At 36.6% G+C, this 19,070-nt stretch overlaps 1 protein-coding gene across 1 annotated transcript in view; it reads left to right on the forward strand.

Annotated features, from left to right (window-relative positions):
• Nucleotides 1-19,070, forward strand: part of nab (NGFI-A-binding protein homolog) — a 401,295-nt gene that overhangs the window by 374,433 nt on the left and 7,792 nt on the right. Inside the window, exon 11 of the mRNA XM_067136742.2 lies at nucleotides 7,989-8,129. Coding sequence (XP_066992843.2) covers nucleotides 7,989-8,129 — 141 coding nt within the window. The remainder of the gene's footprint in view (nucleotides 1-7,988; nucleotides 8,130-19,070) is intronic.

Below are 19,070 nucleotides of genomic sequence, written 5' to 3' on the forward strand. Positions count from 1 at the left end.
AACTGTTTCACGTTTGACAAAGTTATGTTTGGGTGGCTAGTGGCTTTGTCACAGAAAAGAATAACCTTTCAATTTTCCTTTTTCATTTTTGCGTTTATTCCATTCAACCTCTCTTCCATTAAAGTAGAAGTCATCCAAGCACTATTATTGTTTCGCCAAACCACTGGAATAATACCAATAAAGTTGGTCCGTTATTGGACATTATAAATTTTCCAGCTGACTCATTCCTGGTTGCCAGAGTTTCGCCCCAGTGTGCTAAGTTGGGCTCATCAGTTGGTAAATAGCACACCTACCGAGACGCATGGCTAGTGCATACCATGAAGGCCACTGAGTAGGCTACTTGCCCATGCACTGAGAGAGACTTTGGAAGCCTATCGATTTTCAGGTTCTTGAAATCTCTGTTTTGCTTGCCTTCCTAATCACAAGAGGTTTTTCTAATTCTCTTTCCATATTGCCAAACAGTAACAGTGTCAATCTTTCCTTAGACCATTTTACCCCAACACACATTTGTCCCTTAGCAGCGGAGGACTTTGTTAGTAATAACCAAAAGAACAATACTGTTTTATCTGCTTTGAAAATATTTATACATTTGTATTCTGAAATAAAATGTATCAGTTTTGATTTCCAATCATCGCTACACTTTCATTTACATTCTCGATTTGCCACAAACTTGATTCCAGACAATATTGTGCCTCTTCTTGAAAATGCTGAGCCATCCCGTGGTTGCTTTGAACTCATAATTTCTGAGAGATCAGGCTACAGTGAGGGCTCCAATTCGAAGATGAACATGTTATTTGACCGGGCAGAGGTGAACCACTCCCACACTGCTTCATTGATTTCCTCGTTACCAGTGATCTTCGCCTTCCTTTCCATTTGACTATTCACTTGGGTCCTCTCATTCATTATTTTAATTTCTTTTTATGCATGTTGTAAATTTGTGTTTTTCCACACTTGAACCGGAACGTTATTTGCCATACCGAGAGTTTGTCCTTTTTCCTTGGTTCCAATTAATTTTCAACCTTTTTCATTTAGCGATAATGTCACGTAAGATTTAGACATGATGTTCAGTTTGCCTTCACTTTTGCAAATATAGTAGCCAACTGTTTGACAGTAGGCATGCTTCCTTATCTTCATTAATGATCTATTCTGAAAATCTCATTAATTAGAGCCTTGGTCAGTTTCCCTTTTTCGCTACTGTACCTGTTTATCTTAGAAGACAAGATTACTAGTATTTCCTTCATGAAAATTCCTGAAGTGTCCCAGTAAAGAAATAGAATGGCAGGTATACTGATGGCACGGGTGTCCAAACACATGCATCATTTTCTCCAAACAATGACATTGATCATACCACCACCAGAAATCCAGAAATATTGCATGAGGACTACATCAGTTCCTAACTTTTCTACATTGTGCAAGTAGATTTTAAAGAATTCTTTCATTATTTGTTTCTGTTTCCATGTCAAGAATGTTCTGCATTATACAAAAGTAAGAACATTATAATGCCATAAGCTTCACCAGGACCAAGAAAAAATTCTGTAGTGGACAAGTTTCTGCTTTATTCAAGTTCCACTTTGAGAAAGTTTTACTGTAATAACATTGCATCATGAAAAAATACATTCATCATTTTTAAATTGTCCATGAATGATCAAAATCAACTTAAAACAGCAAGTAAGTTTGTAGCAGAAACATATACCGTACTCTCTTTGTAAGTAACAATCTAATCCAAGTCAAGTTTCCAATTCAAACCAAAATTGATTTGTGAAGGAAATGCATTCCGACACAAAGTTGGTTCTCCCTGATTTTTACCACTCTTGTTCCAGGTAAAGTCATTAGCTCTTTATACGACAGCTGACATCACAACGACAGAATCAGATACCAAAACAAAATAATTTACTTAATGATGATGAAGAAGAATGAGAAAATGATGAGAGAAGCCTTATCTTGATGAAAGCAAATGTGATACATCCAACAAAAGGGCTAAAAGTGGCTAAATAATCTGATTGTAGATAGGGGCAGAGGAAAGTTATCAGCACTTTAGCTGGTCCTGCCATGCAGTTAGACTGTAGAAATGCTTGCTTTGTCCCCAAGTGACGGGGATAGAATGCGTGGACAGACAGCACAGCAAGCATGGTTACTGATAAGAGTACGGAATCAATGTTTAGTTTATGAGCGGAGTTCTTGGTGAGCTCACGTTATTAGTGTCAAACACTATTTGTGTTAGCTCTCAGTATGGTATTGTACAATGGATATTTCTAGTTGAGACATTTCTCCTAAAGAAAAAAATTGTATGACAGAATGGTTTGCAAATTTCTATGTTGTGTCTATGGCACTGTCAGAGACAATACATGATCTATTCAGGAAATTACAAAAAACAGGGTCTGTTTCACAAAAAAAAAAAAAAAAAGACTGGGCGAGTTGACCGAGCGGTTAGAGGCACGCGGCTGTGAGCTTGCATCCGGGAAATAGTGGGTTCGAATCCCACTGTCGGCAGCCCTGAAGATGGTTTTCCGTGGTTTCCCATTTTCACACCAGGCAAATGCTGGGGCTGTACCTTAATTAAGGCCATGGCTGCTTCCTTCCAACTCCTAAGCCTTTCCTATCCAATCATTGCCATAAGACCTACCTGTTTCGGTGACACATAAAGCCACTAGCAAAAAAAGAAAAAGTAATGAGCGTATAATTAGTCATGGATTTGGGTCCTTCATTCCCCCCGATTATGGGGCTGTGATTTTTATTTGTGGGGAACCTTAAAACAAAAAGTGTACAAGAACAATCCATACACTCCTGAAGCCCTGGAGAATGAAATCAGACGGCTGAAACACAAAATTTCAGAGGCAGAGATATGATGCAACCTTTGTATCAAGAACAATGGACAAATTTTTAACAGGTGCTTTGATGAAAGGTAAGATCTACAATAGTTTTCAACTTCATTCATTATTAACTCAATAATTTAGACCTACCGTAATGGAACTGTATGCCCGCCCATGCTGCTACAGCTTACTGGTGAGTCTAGCAATGAAATGCAGGCATTCTGTTCTCCTGCGTCCCCTGCATACTGCGGTAACTTTTTGCTGTTTCTCCATGTATTTCCATAGTAAACCAGCACCATAGCAAGAAGTTAACATAAAGAGATCCTAACTCCAGAAAGCTCATACAAAATTAGTGGTAAGAAAATAAACTAAAGCAGTGAATTTCTATAATGACAGTATGTACAGTATAATTATTTTCTTGAAACACAATATGAATATCGATACAATGTTATTTTAATGTCTGTAATAATTTAATATTTCTTTTAATCTCAATTTATGAAAAGCTAGAGAAATAATTACTCCTCTATGAATTGCATTGTGTCTTGAAGTTTAAGTTCAAGCCCCTCCTTGTAATTTTGAATTAGTGGTAGAAATTTCTCCTGGGTAAGTCACATTCCCTCTTCTGTAAGCTGTACCGGTATGTAGAGTTGAACTGACAGGTGCATTGGCTTTAGATATTGAAATGTAGCACTACCACTATGCATGATACATCAAGTAATGTTGGTGGCAATTGTTGTACTAAGGGTAAACACTGGCATTGGTGGGTGTAGCTTCTGTTAAGTTAAAAAATATCAATCAAAAAGTCCATGGTTAACTATGTTTGTAACCATGTATATAGAGTACCTTCAGGATGTGACATTATTACTGAACACTGATTACAATTTAATATCTGCTAAATAATAAAAAAATTTCATAACTTAAACAATAGCGGTAGGTAGTTAAAAACTCTGAGTCTTAAACACTGCATGTGTCATTATCATTTCATTGTTTCCAGTAACTGAGTACAAGTAATCGAATTACCTATAATGAATACTCTTCCAGTAATGTTTTTCTTTCTAATTGTTACTTTTCATTAAATGTAATTTTTATTTGTAATTTACTTTTTGATATAAAATTGTAATTGTTACATTATAGTAATCAAAATACTTTGCAAGGAAGCAGAAATGGAAAAGATTAAGTGATGATGAAGTTACATTTTTCAGTTCTACTACAGCAGAATCAGTAGTTTCATCAGTGCTGGATGAGGTGCTTTCTTACCTCCTTAGTATTTCCAAAGATATCAAACTTAACCTACAATATCCATCACTGGGGCTGCTCTTAAAATTAAACAGATATTCCTTCAAGTACACCGGTAGAGTGTCTTTTCAGAAAATGCAAATATGTACTTTCCTCGATGGGGTCAAGGCTTAACCATAAGAATTTCAAGAACAATTCTTTTTCAAAGTAAATAGCAATTTTTTAAAATGCTAGAAGTCACTAAATAAAATAAATGTTATGAGTAAAAGTAATGTTGATAGTTCCAAGGTAGTCTCACTTAGTGATGATAGCCACTTAATGTCTCAACTCTAAAAGTAGGGCCTAATATCTTTTTACTTGTGGACTTTGGTCTTTGGAAAAAATGTCAGTAATTTACTTAAGACTGACATTCTGTGAAGTAATTGTAATAGTAATTTTACTACTTACTTGTTGAAAAATAAATTTGTATTGGAGTAAAATATTTCTCAGGTACTAACTGTAATTCAGCCCCATTTAGGTTTACCTTGTACTTTCCCCATCACCGATTGTTTCTGTAGTTAAGTCTTGTGAGCATTTTCAGTAGGAACGCCTGACTTTAAAGCATCAATAGCAGAAGTATTCATGTTATTTCAAGTAAATTACACTTTGATGTTGTATATCATGTACTTTTAAAGTATATTAAAATTATTATTTTATTTTACATTTTATGGCCTACATTGAACCAGTCAATTATACAAAGGATTTCTCGATTTCCTATCAGCCCAATATTTTTTCATTAGGAGAGATGCTGTCTTACTTTGTTCTGTCGAAAATACCCTCCCATTAGACCTTCTATTGATCTTGGTCTGTAGCCTGGTGTGCGTCTCTTGAAGTATCTTAATTTTTCTGTTTTGTTTTTGAGATCATCTATTGTTATTTGTAGTTCTTTAATATCCTCCTTAATTTCCATGATCCATTTAATCTTGGTCTTGCTTTCCATAATTTTTTAATTATTCTTCTGTTAATTGTGGTGTCAGGTGTTCTGATAAGATGTCCAAAAAATGAAATACATTTTTTCCCTAATCTTGCTCAATACTGGTTCAGTTTCCTTATAAACTGTTTTATTTTATGCTATTCTCCATTGTCCATTAATTTGATACTGTTTATTTATGCATGTTCTAAATATTCTTCTTTCTGCCTTAAGTATTTTGTCTGTTTCAGCTATATTAGTAGTTTTAAAAATCGTTTCACTAGCATAAGTTATTTCTGACTGTGTTACTGTTTTATATCGTCTTAATTTTGCTGCTATCGATAAGTTTTTTAGTCTTGTTTGTTTAATTTATTTATTCCATTATGCCAAGCTGGTTTCTCATTAAGATTATAAGTTATGATTTCTCCTAATTATTATTATTATTATTATTATTCTCTCATCTGTTTAATTCCTACAAATCTGCTACCAGAACTTTTTCTTTCATGAGAATTCATGATCATAATAAAATTATTGAAATGCTCAGCTAAGAAAACTAACAAGAGTGAAATACATACGCATAGGAAATAGGTGGAGAGTAGCAACTTACCGTACAACACACGAATCCAACATTTTTGACTACAGCTTTCATCAATAGAAAATAAACTACTAATGGTGGTGACCATTATTGAAAAGTAGATGCTGCTGTGAGTTTGGGGAGGAAGGGGGATAGTCAAGACAAGATAATGGAAAAAGGAGCAGTTATCTTATGTTATGGCCAGGTGCTTTCCTGGACCTGAGCACCAGTTGATGTCCAACTTTGCTGGGCTGAATGGCTGAGATGGCTAAGGCACTGGGTTTCTGACCCCAAATTGACAGGTTCAACCCTGGCTCAGTATTGTAATGTGCTCAGATATGTCAGTCCCATTTTGGTAGATATATCAGCACGTAAAAAACTTCTGCGGGATGACATTCCGGCATCTTGGTGTCTCCAAAAACTATAAAAGTAGTTAGTGGGACGCAAAACAAATAACATTATTATGTCCAAGTTCAGAATCTCTTAGAGCATGAGGATCCAAAAATTGGGATGAATGATGAAGGTGAAATGGTGAAATTTTCCTCTCAAACCACATTTAATGAATATTTCCACTGTACATCATTAAGTTGGCTAGTAAATTGTTGGATCTGTTGTGTAGCTTATGGTGTTAACTTTGTAGGTAATTACATCAAATATTCAAGTACTGTCATTATCTGTCAACATGTAAATTTCTTCATATACAATGAGACCAGTTTCGTTTAAGTTCTGGGGTATAGAAAACCCTTTTATGGTGTCTGGCAATGCAGTGTCTCATCATGCTTCTATGAACCAAGGACTTAGACAGTATTTCAATTTTATTTTACATTTCCTCTCACGGTGACTTTTCTACCCATCTTAAAATGAGATATTCCTTAAACAGTATTATTCCCTTCCTCTTCTAAGAGAGATCACACCACTTAAATCGCTGGTTTCTTAGTTTTCCTCAGACTTTTCAAGAATACAGAAATCTATTATTTGGACTTCTTAGCAGTTTAATGTCACACTAACACATAGAAGGTTCTTTGCAATGCAAGGATGGGAAAGGGCTAGAACTGGGAAGGTAGCAGCTGTAAACCCACCGTCTCTCAAGTGTAAGCTCACAGCTATGCAACTTGAACCACACAACCAACTTGCTCAATCATTAAGACTTTATCATCATCAGATCATGTAGAGTATTTGTTATTCAAAATGCAAACTAAAAAAAACATTCTACAATGACAAATGTACGAAGAATAAGAATTGTGCATAAGACTGTTCATGTGGCATATACTAAAGAGAAACACTCTATTAGCAACTGCCACATATTTCCTTGACACTCTCACTGATCTATTTCTGCCTTGAAAACAATTCCGTTTTGAAGGGAATGCTTAAGATGCTTCTCATTTTCCTTATTTTGAATCTTACTTTTATCTTAATATTGTCCAAATGGCCTATTATGTGCCTCATGGACTAAATGTAATTTATATAGAATCACAATCAAGCTTAAAAACTAGTCCGTGTTCAAATGATCAGTTATTTAAATTTGACTTTAAAAAGCTTGTATCTTAATTATAAAAAATGTTTCATTGTAACTCTGACACCAAAATGAAAAGAGTGTCTATGATAATCCAACATAACATGATACGTCTATCCTATTTAGACAAGACAAAGACACCTCCGTGCAGGCCATGAAGGCCCTTGGAGGAGTGGAAGGCAAAGGCTTCCACCATTGTTAACCGCGGCACGTGATGGGGTAGAGTGGTTAGCTCTACGCCCGGCCACCTTTGCCCCCAGGAATTAACCTGGTACTCATTTTTGGTGTAGGCTGAGTGAACCTCAGGGCCGAATGCACCTCCAGAAGTGGAAATCTCGTTTCTTAAATTTTTACGACTTCCTGACAGGGATTCAAACCCACATCCTTCCGGGTGAACCGAGCACACCTTTACCGCCTCGGCCAGGCAGCCCCTCTATCCTATTTAGGCTCATATATATTTAAAATGATTTAAATAATAAAATATTAAAATTACATTTCATACCCATGACCAAGTAAATGTTTCCCTCAGCGATATATAATTAAAACATTTCATCAAAATGAAATTGGTGAAACAGCAAAACCCTAATCTTAAACAGTTGGCTTTCATTTTTCTTCCACAGAATTTTTTCATTTGACAAGTTTAATAATAATGTTTCTCCAACTTTTGTTAATAATATAAACATGACTTTCAAACCCTCTCATTACTGTTACACCAAGAAATCTATTTTTGGTAGTAATGTTTTTAAAGCCTAATACTGACGGTCATTCTCACAGTATGTTCTATGGGTGATACAGACTTAGTAGTGTTTCCGCATTTGGTGAACTTCCTTTAAAATATTAGCTAATTATAGCTTTATCTAGAATACTTTTGTTAATAACTTACTGAACTCTTTAATTTGTACTTAGCTGGTGCATGATACTCTGCTAGATGAGGGCCTGCGAGTGGTGAAGGAGATGGTGGCAAGCCAGAGCAAGGAGTCAAGTAGTAGTGAGGCAGGATCTCTGGGCACATCTTCACATGATTCGTTCCGTGATAGTAAAGTCCAGGTGAGATGACGGCACACTACATTTTCCTTTTGATTAATTTATGTTTTAAATAGTAAGACAATAAGAATATTATGATTTTTGACATTTTAAAATTTTATTTATATCAGGAATATGTATCTCTTAGCATTAAGAAGTAAAAGATATACAAGGATGTGGGAAAAGTGGCAGAAGAAGAAGAAACCAAGAAAGAATCAGCATGGTTTGATGGAGTTCTCCATGCCACCCTATCCTTGGCTAGCCTTTTCATTTCTATATAACTATTACATCCTACATCTACTCTGTTATATTCATACCCTGGTCTTATCATCGTCATCATCATTTCCCTTTATCCAGCTCTTGCCGGGTCATAGTTTTTATGGTACTTCTTCATGTTCCTCTTTCCTTCCACCATTCCTCTTCCACGATTTTGCCCCAGTCTAAATTTGTCTTCTTATGCCGCTCTTCACTGATTCAATCTACCTTGTTCTAGGTCTTCCTATTGCTCTCTTGCCCTTGCACTTTGCCTCCAGCATCTGTCTTGGAATTCTATTCTCCTCCATCCTATTTACATGTCCAAACAACCTTAGTTTATTCTTTTCAATTCTCTCATTTAGCTTTCCTATCCCAAGATCCTTCCTAACCTTCATTTCTCACTCTCTTTCTCCTACCATACTTCTTAGGAGTTTCATCTCACTGGCTTGAATTCTACTCTCTTGTCTGCTAGTCAAAGTCCAATTCTCAGCTACATAAGTCAGTGTAGGAGCATAGTACATTTTTTACATTATCTCTTTAATTTTTCTTGGTACTTCTTTGCTCCAAACAAGTTTTCTTACACTTTGCTAGAGTGCACTGCCCTGCTGTACCCTCCTGCTAATCTCCATGTCCACTGTAGCATTTTGCATTAATTCACTTCCTAGGTATTTAAAGCTGTCCACAATTTTCAGACTCTGACTTCCAATGTTCACAGTACCCTTTCCTTGTCTTTCCCCTCTCAACATCAATATAGTCTTGCTTTTATTTGTACTGATTCTCATGTCATACTCTTGGAACTAATAATGACATCATGTCCGTTCATTCAAGATGCACAAGAAGAACTGATCATAGAAACAAGCTTTGGATTGAAACCTTAAACGTTATGCCTCTAACAGAGAAATGCAACCTGTAGACATATTCAGATCCTAGGGCTAAGTGAAACAAAATGGAAAGGTTACTGGTACAACACAAGAATGTTAGAGGATGGATATACATTATACTGGCATGGTAATCCTGCAGTGGCGAGGAATGGAGTTGGTTTTACACTCCATAAAGACATTGATAGTGTAACAGACATCTCATTCATCAATTAGAGATTAATCAAAGCTAAAATTTTACTGCCTACACTTCCCTCAAAAACTAAGCAAGTCCTGCTTGTTGTAAGGTGTGTCCTATAATTCTGTCTCTTCTTCTGGTCAAATTTTGCCCAATCATTCTCCTCTCACCAATTTGATTCAGTATCCATTCATGTGTGATTCACTCATCTCATTTTCAGTATTCTTAGGTAAAATCACATTTCAAAAGCGTATATCCTCTTTCTTTCTGAGATAGTTATCATCCATGTTTTACCTCCATACAGTGCCACGCTCCAGATGAAAGTCTTCAAAAATGTCTTTCTAATTCCTATATCAATGTCCAAAGTGAGCAAATTTCTTTTCTTAAGAAAGGCCTTCTTTGCTTGTGCTAGTTTGCATTTAATGTCCTCCTTACTTCTACCCAAGTAACAATATTTGTTTACTTCCTTTAAGACTTCATTTCCTAATCTCATATTTCCTGTAACACCTGACTTTATTCGACTGCACTCCATTACTTTGGTTTTGGATTTATTTATTTTCATCTTATACTCCCTCTCCATACCATTCAGCAATATCTCCAAATCCTCAGCAGACTCCAATAGAATAACAGTATCATCAGCAAATCTCAGTTTTGATTTTCTCTCCTTGGATGTGATTCTTTTCCCAAATTTCTCTTTGATTTCCTTTATTGCCTGTTCTATGTAAACATTGAAAAGAAGAGGGTACACACTGCAGTCTTGCCTCACTCCTTTCTGGATTGCTACTTCTCTTTCATAGCCTTCAAATCTTATCACTGCCAGCTGATTTTTGTACAGATTGTAGACAATTTTTCTTTCTCGGTATCTGATCCTGATCACCTTCAGAATCTCAAATAGCTTGGTCCAATCAACATTATCGAATACCTTTCCTAGATCTACGAATGCCCTATACCTAGGCTTGTCTTTCTTTATTCAATCCGCTAAGATCAGACGCAAAGTCAGGATTGCTTCATGTGTTCCTACATTTCTTTTGAAGCCAAAGTGATCTTCTCCCAACTCAGCTTCAACTTTTCTTTCCATTTTTCTGTAAATAATACATATTAAAATTTTGCAAGCATGTGATACTAAACACACTTTTCAGCACCTGATTTCTTGGGAATAGGTATAACAACATTCTGTCTAAAATAGGGTGGCACTTTTCTTGTATCATACATCTTACACACCTCCCCAAGCTGGTTTCTCCTAAGGCAGCCAATAATTCTGAGGGTATGTCATCAATTCCAGGTGCCTTGTTCCTAATTAAGACTCTCAAAGCTCTGTCAAATTGTGACTTCAAAATTGTGTCTCCCATTTCATCAGCTTCAATTGTTTCTTCTTATTCTTTGATACAATTGTTTAATATGTTTCTGCCATCTTTCTGCCTTGAGTTCTTTCCCCAGAATTGGTTTTCCATCTGAGCTCTTAATATTCATACATCTAGTTTTCCTTTCTCCAAAAGTCTCCTTTATTTTCCTGTATACAGCATCAACCTTTCCTACATGGCTAAGAACAGTGAATGGCAGTGGAGCCTAGACTGGAAAATGATGGATGAGGAGAGCGAGATATAGAGTAAGGTATAGAAGAAACATGATATATTTGATAAATCTATATATATAAAAGAACATGTACCCACCCACCCACCCAAAACTACTGGACATGAAGAAATGAAATTTTGAAGATACATTTATATTACAATGTAGGTGCTCACTAAGGGAGGATTTTTAGATATTCCACTGCTAAGGGGGTGAAAAGGGGGGTTAATTTTTAAAATGAGTGTATCTATATCTCAAAACTTTAAAAGTCTACAGATGTAAAAATTGGTATTTAGAATCTCCTTTAAAAATAAAGAAACATGAATTTTTTGTTTTTGTAAAATCCCACTAGGAGGGGTGAAAACGAGGTTGAATGCCTTTGATGAGGATACTTATATCTCAGAAAATGAAGATATTATAGACCTGAAAATTGGTATTTGGAATCTCCTTTAAAAATAAAGAAATACGCATGTTTTGCTTTTGGAAAACCCAATCAACGGGGATTAAACAGGAGTGACAAATGGGGTGAATTTTTAGAAATTTTACAAAAGAGTGTATCTATATCTCAAAACTTTTAAAGTCTGCCAATGTAAAAATTGGTATTTAGAATCTCCTTTAAAAATAAAGAAACACAAATTTTTTTGTTTTTTGAAAATCCCACTAAGAGGGTTGAAAAAGGGGTTGAATGCCTTTAATGAGTATACTTATTTTTCAGAAACTGAAGATATTACAGACCTGAAAATTGATATTTGGAATCTCCTTTAAAAATAAAGAAGCATGCTTTTTTTTTTTTTTTTTTTTTTTTTAAATCCAATTACTGGGGGTTAAACAGGAGTCACAAATGGGGTGAATTTTTAGAAAGACTATATGTACAGTATATATCAGAAACATAAAATGTTACAGACGTAAAAATTGGTATTTGGAATCTCCTGTAAAAGTAAAGAAACATAGGTGATTTGTTTTCAGAAACTCCACTTAAGAGGAACTAAAAAGGGGGTGAAATTTTAAAATTAACATGTCTACAGTGTATCTCAAAAACTTAACATGTTACAGAAGTGAAAAATGGTATTTATAATCTCTATTAAAAATGAAGAAACATGCATTTTTTTGTTTTTGGAAAAACATTTGGGTGGGGGTAAAATGACTGAAAATTGGGTTGAATTATTCTTATTAGGATACTGATACCTCAAAAACTGAAGATGTTACAGACATGAAAATTAGTATTTGGAATCTCCTTTAAAAATAAAGAAATACAATTTTTTTGTTTTCGGAAATCCACTTAAAGGGGAGGAGCAAGAATTGAAAAATTGTTTGAATTATTTGTATGAAGATGCTATTATACCAAAAACAAACAATGTTGCAGACATGAAAATTGATATTTGGAATCTGCTTTAAAAGTAAAGAAACATGTATTCCTTTGATTTTAGAAAATCCAATGAAGGGGGGGTGTGAAAGAATTGAAAAATTAATTGAATTGTGTGAGGATACTTACATCTAATAAAAACTAAAGTTCTTACAGATGTGAAAATTGGTATTTGGATCTCCTTTAAAAACAAAGAAAAAAAGCATTTTTGGGGGAAAATCATTTTGGGGAGCGGGGGTGAAAAGGGTTTGAATTCCTTTTATGAGGACACATATCTCAAAAAACTGAAGAAGTCATGGTAATTGGTATTTAGAAGATCCTTTACTAATAAAGAAACAAGTATTTTTTTCTGGAAAATTCACTTAATGGGGGGCAGTGGAGTGTGAAAGGAAGTGAAAGAAAGTGAATTCTTTTTATGGGGATACTTATATCTCAAAACTGAAGGTAACAGATGTGAACATTGGTATTGGAATCTCCTTTAAACATAAAGAAACATGCCTTCTTGTTTGGGAGTGGGGGTAAATCAACTTAACGGTGGTGGGGTGAAAAAGGTGTTGAGACCAATTGATTTTACTGTTCATAATGTACTTGATTCTGATCATAAACCGATCATTTTTAATCTTCCCTGTGTTTGTTTTCAAGAGCCATCTTTTCCTTTGGAGAACTTAAAGTTAGGCATATAAATAAAAATTTAAACACATTTGAAATAACCTATAGGAATGACATTGACCATGCAATTGTTCACCTCTATAATAAGGTCAATAATGCACGGAAGTATACCATTCGTATTGCCAGAAATCCCACGCACTTGCCTACGTGCGACAATGGTGCTGGTCACATTGTCAGCAATGACAATGGCAGCAGATGTAACTTACTGCCAGGTAGAGGTCCTGCATCTTGCTGCGAGGTCCATAATAATAATAATAATAATAATAATAATAATAATAATAATAATAATAATAATAATAATAATAATAATAATAATAATAATAATAATAATGTTCTGGACCATCGTCAAAATGTACGTACCGTGCTGGAAACGGATCCTGGCCAGGTAATGACTACGAATGCAGTCCGGCCACGGGTTCAGTACCGCCGAGGCACCCAAGACGACACCACGCCGGATCTCCTCAAGGATTTGATCCATATTAAAAATGCTTATAGGAAAAGATGGCAAAGATTTAGGGACCCAACTGACCGGGTGGAATACCTGGAGGTAGCCTGGGAAGTATGAAATCGATTGCTGGAAAGAAAGATTGAAAAATGGAAGGAACTTTGCCATAATCTCTCAGAAAACGAGTCAGATCGCGAATTTCAGCGGATCATATACAAAACGTTAAGCATTCAATTATAAATTTCAGTATAATACCGTAACGAAGCATGGGTATCTTGCTAGTTTTAAATAATAAGGCAATGAGAATATTTATTGACACATTTTTGTCTGATTTATATCAAGATTCCATATCTCTTAGCAACTTTACTGCTTTTATATGAGAGAAAAGGATGACAACTTATAATACTCATAGACAATGAATTAATTTATTATTATTAATCATTTCAAAGACATTCACCTGGCTGTAAAAACATGCCATATAAATTCATCTCACGTCATCCCCAACCCAATATCAAGAAAAAGACTAAGGAGTAGACATAGAGACTTGTTTCAAAGACATCTATAACAAACAGTATATATTGGTACAAAAAGAATAATAATACTATACTCCATCACAAAATCCAAAAATGACAAATACAACATGTACAAGAACATGACTAAATTTGGTTTACAGAACTTCAGACCAAACTTTGTTCACATCAACTGCATACTGTTTTGAGTGGATCAAGTCATCTATGGTGCAGGAATATGGGCACTTAGAGCAGTTCATTACATGAGGTATGGACTGTTCTTCACTGCACGCACATAGCGAGTCCTTGCAAAAACTCTGGTTGAACAAGTTTACCTTTGTCCTTGGCACTCTGGCGAAGAAGCAATTCAAGGTTTCCTGATCATAACCACGAAGCAGCTTTCCATCAAGCTTCTCGCTGACCATTTCGTGATTCTAGCTGATGCTGGGGTGGTCTATGTTGGTGGTGTGGTTGCCAAGAGGCTATTCTTAGATCTTAATCTCCTTCTTGGCAACTAATGCCCATGCAGTGGCTGTTGCATATATCAGGTGATTTTACAAGCTTCCACCTCAGTTGCAACTTTCTTATTATTGATTGTGGAGCAATACCAGACACGATGTATGGATCGTCCACTGGTATTCACATACAGTGATCAATCAGCATGTCCACTTGTTCTGTATTTAACATCTCTTCAACATGTACTATATGTACTGAACACAACAAAGTTGAGTGGTTGTGGGTTTGGATCCCACTGTGTCCAGTTGGCCATTTTTATTCTGTACTTAACGTATCTTTGAAACGTACTATATGTACTACACTCGACCTAATAGATTAAAAGTTTATTTTGATTCAATCAGCATGTTTCACTGACTGTGATATCAACCATTTTTGCATGTACAGAGCACCACCAGATTGCAGATGCATATTCTCTGGTTGAGAAATACTCTTGTATGTGTGCTGGTAATAAATGGTCCCAATTTGGAGCCAATTAATTTGTGAAGGAGCCCGTTGCAGACTTTGACTTCCCAATTGGCGTTTTCACGATGCTGCTTAAGAGTGTCTTCTGTCAATGGTTGCACGATGATATTTTTAAGAATCACAGTATTTCAACCTAGTCCCATTCCATGTACTGCATTGAGGTGTGAGCCATAAACACCCTTACATACCTGGTATGCGTGTGATCATAGAGAGATCTTATGAGAAGTAATTTCAGCTGTTGATTGCAAAAAAAATGGCCCTACCATACTTCTCATGAGCTCTCTCTATGATCAGGTAGTCTTCCATCCACAGGCAGACTTTTGACAATACACCCATTCAACATCACACACTACTCATGAGATACAGATATCAGACAATTGAATGGCTGCCTAGGTAAGGTTGTAAGTCACCTTTTGATAAATAGTGTCTTCACTGGGAAAATATCATATTATAGTACTTGAACAGCTGGCCCCGCAATGTAGGGGTAGTATTCCTGCCTCTTACCCAGAGGCCCCGGGTTCAATTCCCAGCTAGGTCAAGGATTTTTCCCTGTATCTGAGGGCTGGTTCGAAGTCCACTCTGCCTATGTGATTACAATTGAGGAGCCATCTGACAGTGAGATTGCGGCCCCGGTCTAGAAAGCCAAGAATAATGGCCAAGAGGATTTTTCGTGCTGACCGCATAACACCTCATAATCTGCAGACCATCAGGCTTAGCAGCGGTCGTTTGGTAGGCCATGGCTCTTCGGGGCTGTTGTGCCATGGCAGGAGATAGTACTGAACATTCAAAAGTGTTTGACTCATATAATTATTTTCTTCACAGTAAGCATTGTATTGTATTAGCAGGTAAACCATAGAGAGAAATGAATTTCATTTTATGGGTCCATATTGAACTTTGATTAATCCAAATTAAAATAATTAGTTAAATCCACATTCCTAGCAGGGTCAGGAATTTTAACAATAACTGGTTAATTCTGCTGACACGGGGTGCAGACTGGAAAGAAATAGAGTTAGAAATGGCTGTGGAAGTAAGGAGAAATTGAAGGAACTTACTAGAAAATTGAATCTAGCAAAGAAGGCAGCTAAGGATAACATGATGGCAAGCATAATTGGCAGTCATACAAATTTTAGTGAAAAATGGAAGGGTATGTACAGGTATTTTAAGGCAGAAACAGGTTCCAAGAAGGACATTCCAGGAATAATTAATGAACAAGGGGAGTGTGTATGTGAGGATCTTCAAAAGGCAGAAGTATTCAGTCAGCAGTATGTAAAGATTGTTGGTTACAAGGATAATGTCGAGATAGAGGAAGAGACTAAGGCCAAAGAAGTAATAAAATTTACGTATGATAACAATGACATTTACAATAAGATACAAAAGTTGAAAACTAGAAAAGCGGCTGGAATTGATCAGATTTCTGGGGATATACTAAAGACAATGGGTTGGGATATAGTGCCATATCTGAAGTACTTATTTGATTATTGTTTGGCCGAAGGAGCTATACCAGATGAATGGAGAGTTGCTATAGTAGCCCCTGTGTACAAAGGAAAGGGTGATAGACATAAAGCTGAAAATTACAGGCCAGTAAGTTTGACATGCATTGTATGTAAGCTTTGGGAAGGCATTCTTTCTGATTATATTAGACATGTTTGTGAAATTAATAACTGGTTCGATAGAAGGCAATTCGGTTTTAAGAAAGGTTATTCCACTGAAGCTCAACTTGTAGGATTCCAGCAAGATATAGCAGATATCTTGGATTCTGGAGGTCAAATGGACTGTATCGCGATTGACATGTCTAAAGCATTTGATAGGGTGGATCATGGGAGACTACTGGCAAAAATGAGTGCAATTGGACTAGACAAAAGAGTGACTGAATGGGTTGCTATATTTCTAGAAAATAGATCTCAGAGAGTTAGAGTAGGTGAAGCTTTGTCTGACCCTGTAATAGTTGAGAGGGGAGTTCCTCAGGGCAGTGTTATCGGACCTTTATGTTTTCTTATATATATATAAATGATATGAGTAAAGGAGTGGAATCGGAGGTAAGGCTTTTTGCGGATGATGTTATTCTCTATAGAGTGATAAATAAGTTACAAGATTGTGAGCAACTGCAACGTGACCTCGAAAATATTGTGAGATGGACAGCAGGCAATGGTATGTTGATAAACGGGGCTAAAAGTCAGGTTGTGAGTTTTACAAATAGGAAAAGTCCTCTCAGTTTTAATTACTGCGTTGATGGGGTGAAAGTTCCTTTTGGGGATCATTGTAAGTATCTAGGTGTTAATATAAGGAAAGATCTTCACTGGGGTAATCACATAAATGGGATTGTAAATAAAGGGTACCGATCTCTGCACATGGTTATGAGGGTGTTTAGGGGTTGTAGTAAGGATGTAAAGGAGAGTGCATATAAGTCTCTGGTAAGACCCCAACTAGAGTATGGTTCCAGTGTATGGGACCCTCACCAGGATTACCTGATTCAAGAACTGGAAAAAATCCAAAGAAAAGCAGCTCGATTTGTTCTGGGTGATTTCCGACAAAAGAGTAGCGTTACAAAAATGTTGCAATGTTTGGGTTGGGAAGAATTGAGAGAAAGAAGAAGAGCTGCTCGACTAAGTGGTATGTTCCGAGCTGTCAGCGGAGAGATGGCGTGGAATGACATTAGTAGACGAATAGGTTTGAATGGCATCTATAAAAGTAGGAAAGATCACAATATGAAGATAAAGTTGGAATTCAAGAGGACAAACTGGGGCAAATATTCATTTATAGGAAGGGGAGTTAGGGATTGGAATAACTTACCAAGGGAGATGTTCAATAAATTTCCAATTTCTTTGAAATCATTTCGGAAAAGGCTAGGAAAGCAACAGATAGGGAATCTGCCACCTGGGCGACTGCCCTAAATGCAGATCAGTATTGATTGATTGATTGATTGATTGATTGATTGATTGATTGATTGGGTAGATATCATTTCATCCTCACCATGATGGATGTCATAATAAAGGCACTAAAAAAAGTAAGGAGCACCAGGAATTGTAAACTTTCATCTTTGCAGATGGCTTGGTGATCTGGGTTGAAACCTAAATCGATGTGGAGGAAAGGCTGCAGAAATGGAGCTGAGAGTTTAAATATCAGCAAAACTAAGACAGTGGTGATGAAGATACAGAGGGGAGATGACAAACCACAAGTCAGACTAAATGATACCTACTGGACAGTGTTCCAAAATTTAACTACTTGGGTAGTATCAAAAAACAACCTTGAAAAGTATGAGGTGGACAATCAAATTAGCAAGGCAACTCAATTTTACCACCAAGTACAGGCTGAAAACTATCACGTTAATGAGACAAGACAACTCAAAACTCCAAGCTGCAGAAATGATGTTCCTATGCACCAGGATACAGAAGACCAGGAAGGACAAGATCAGGAACAGAAAAGTCTGAGAGGAGGTGGAAATAGGAGACTTTGTACTTCAAAGGATCCAGAAGGCAAGACTAAAGTGGTTTAACCATGTAGAGAAAGGATGAGTGCAAGCAGGACTCCAAGAAGGGAATATGAAACAGAAGTAAAAGGAAAAAGACCAGTGGGCAACCCAGAGAAAAATGAACCGATCTAGTAAAGAAAGAGTCGAGGAGAGACGACAAGATTGGGACAAAGTTATGAAAGAACAGTGGCTCATGGGCAGACAAAGATGGAGGTGGCTCATACACCACACTCAGGCAACTGGAGATGGTCGACGATGATGATGATGATGATGATGATGATGATGATGATGATGATGATTGGATGTATTGTCTGCCAATGTCTATACACCTTGACATTATTCCAACAGTTTCCATATATGCACAGTAAACCATTCTTTGAGGGTATCGCAGTGTCAATATTGGACAATTGCCTGTAGCTCATCATTCGAGGTGAACTTCTTAATCCAAATAGTTTCGGCCATGACTTCTTGGGAAGAGGGCTCCCATTGTGCTTCCACTATATGGACTGGTGATTTTTTTTCTTCTGGAGTGTCGTGCCAGACCCATGACTTGTCGATGGTGACTAGACAATCAAAGAACTTTGCCGGATCCATGCTGTACAGCCACAGCAACTGTTGGCATGTCTGCACACGCTTGTGCTTGTCCACAATG

Source organism: Anabrus simplex, chromosome 1, assembly GCF_040414725.1.
Source record: "Anabrus simplex isolate iqAnaSimp1 chromosome 1, ASM4041472v1, whole genome shotgun sequence".
Lineage (NCBI taxonomy): Eukaryota > Metazoa > Arthropoda > Insecta > Orthoptera > Tettigoniidae > Anabrus > Anabrus simplex.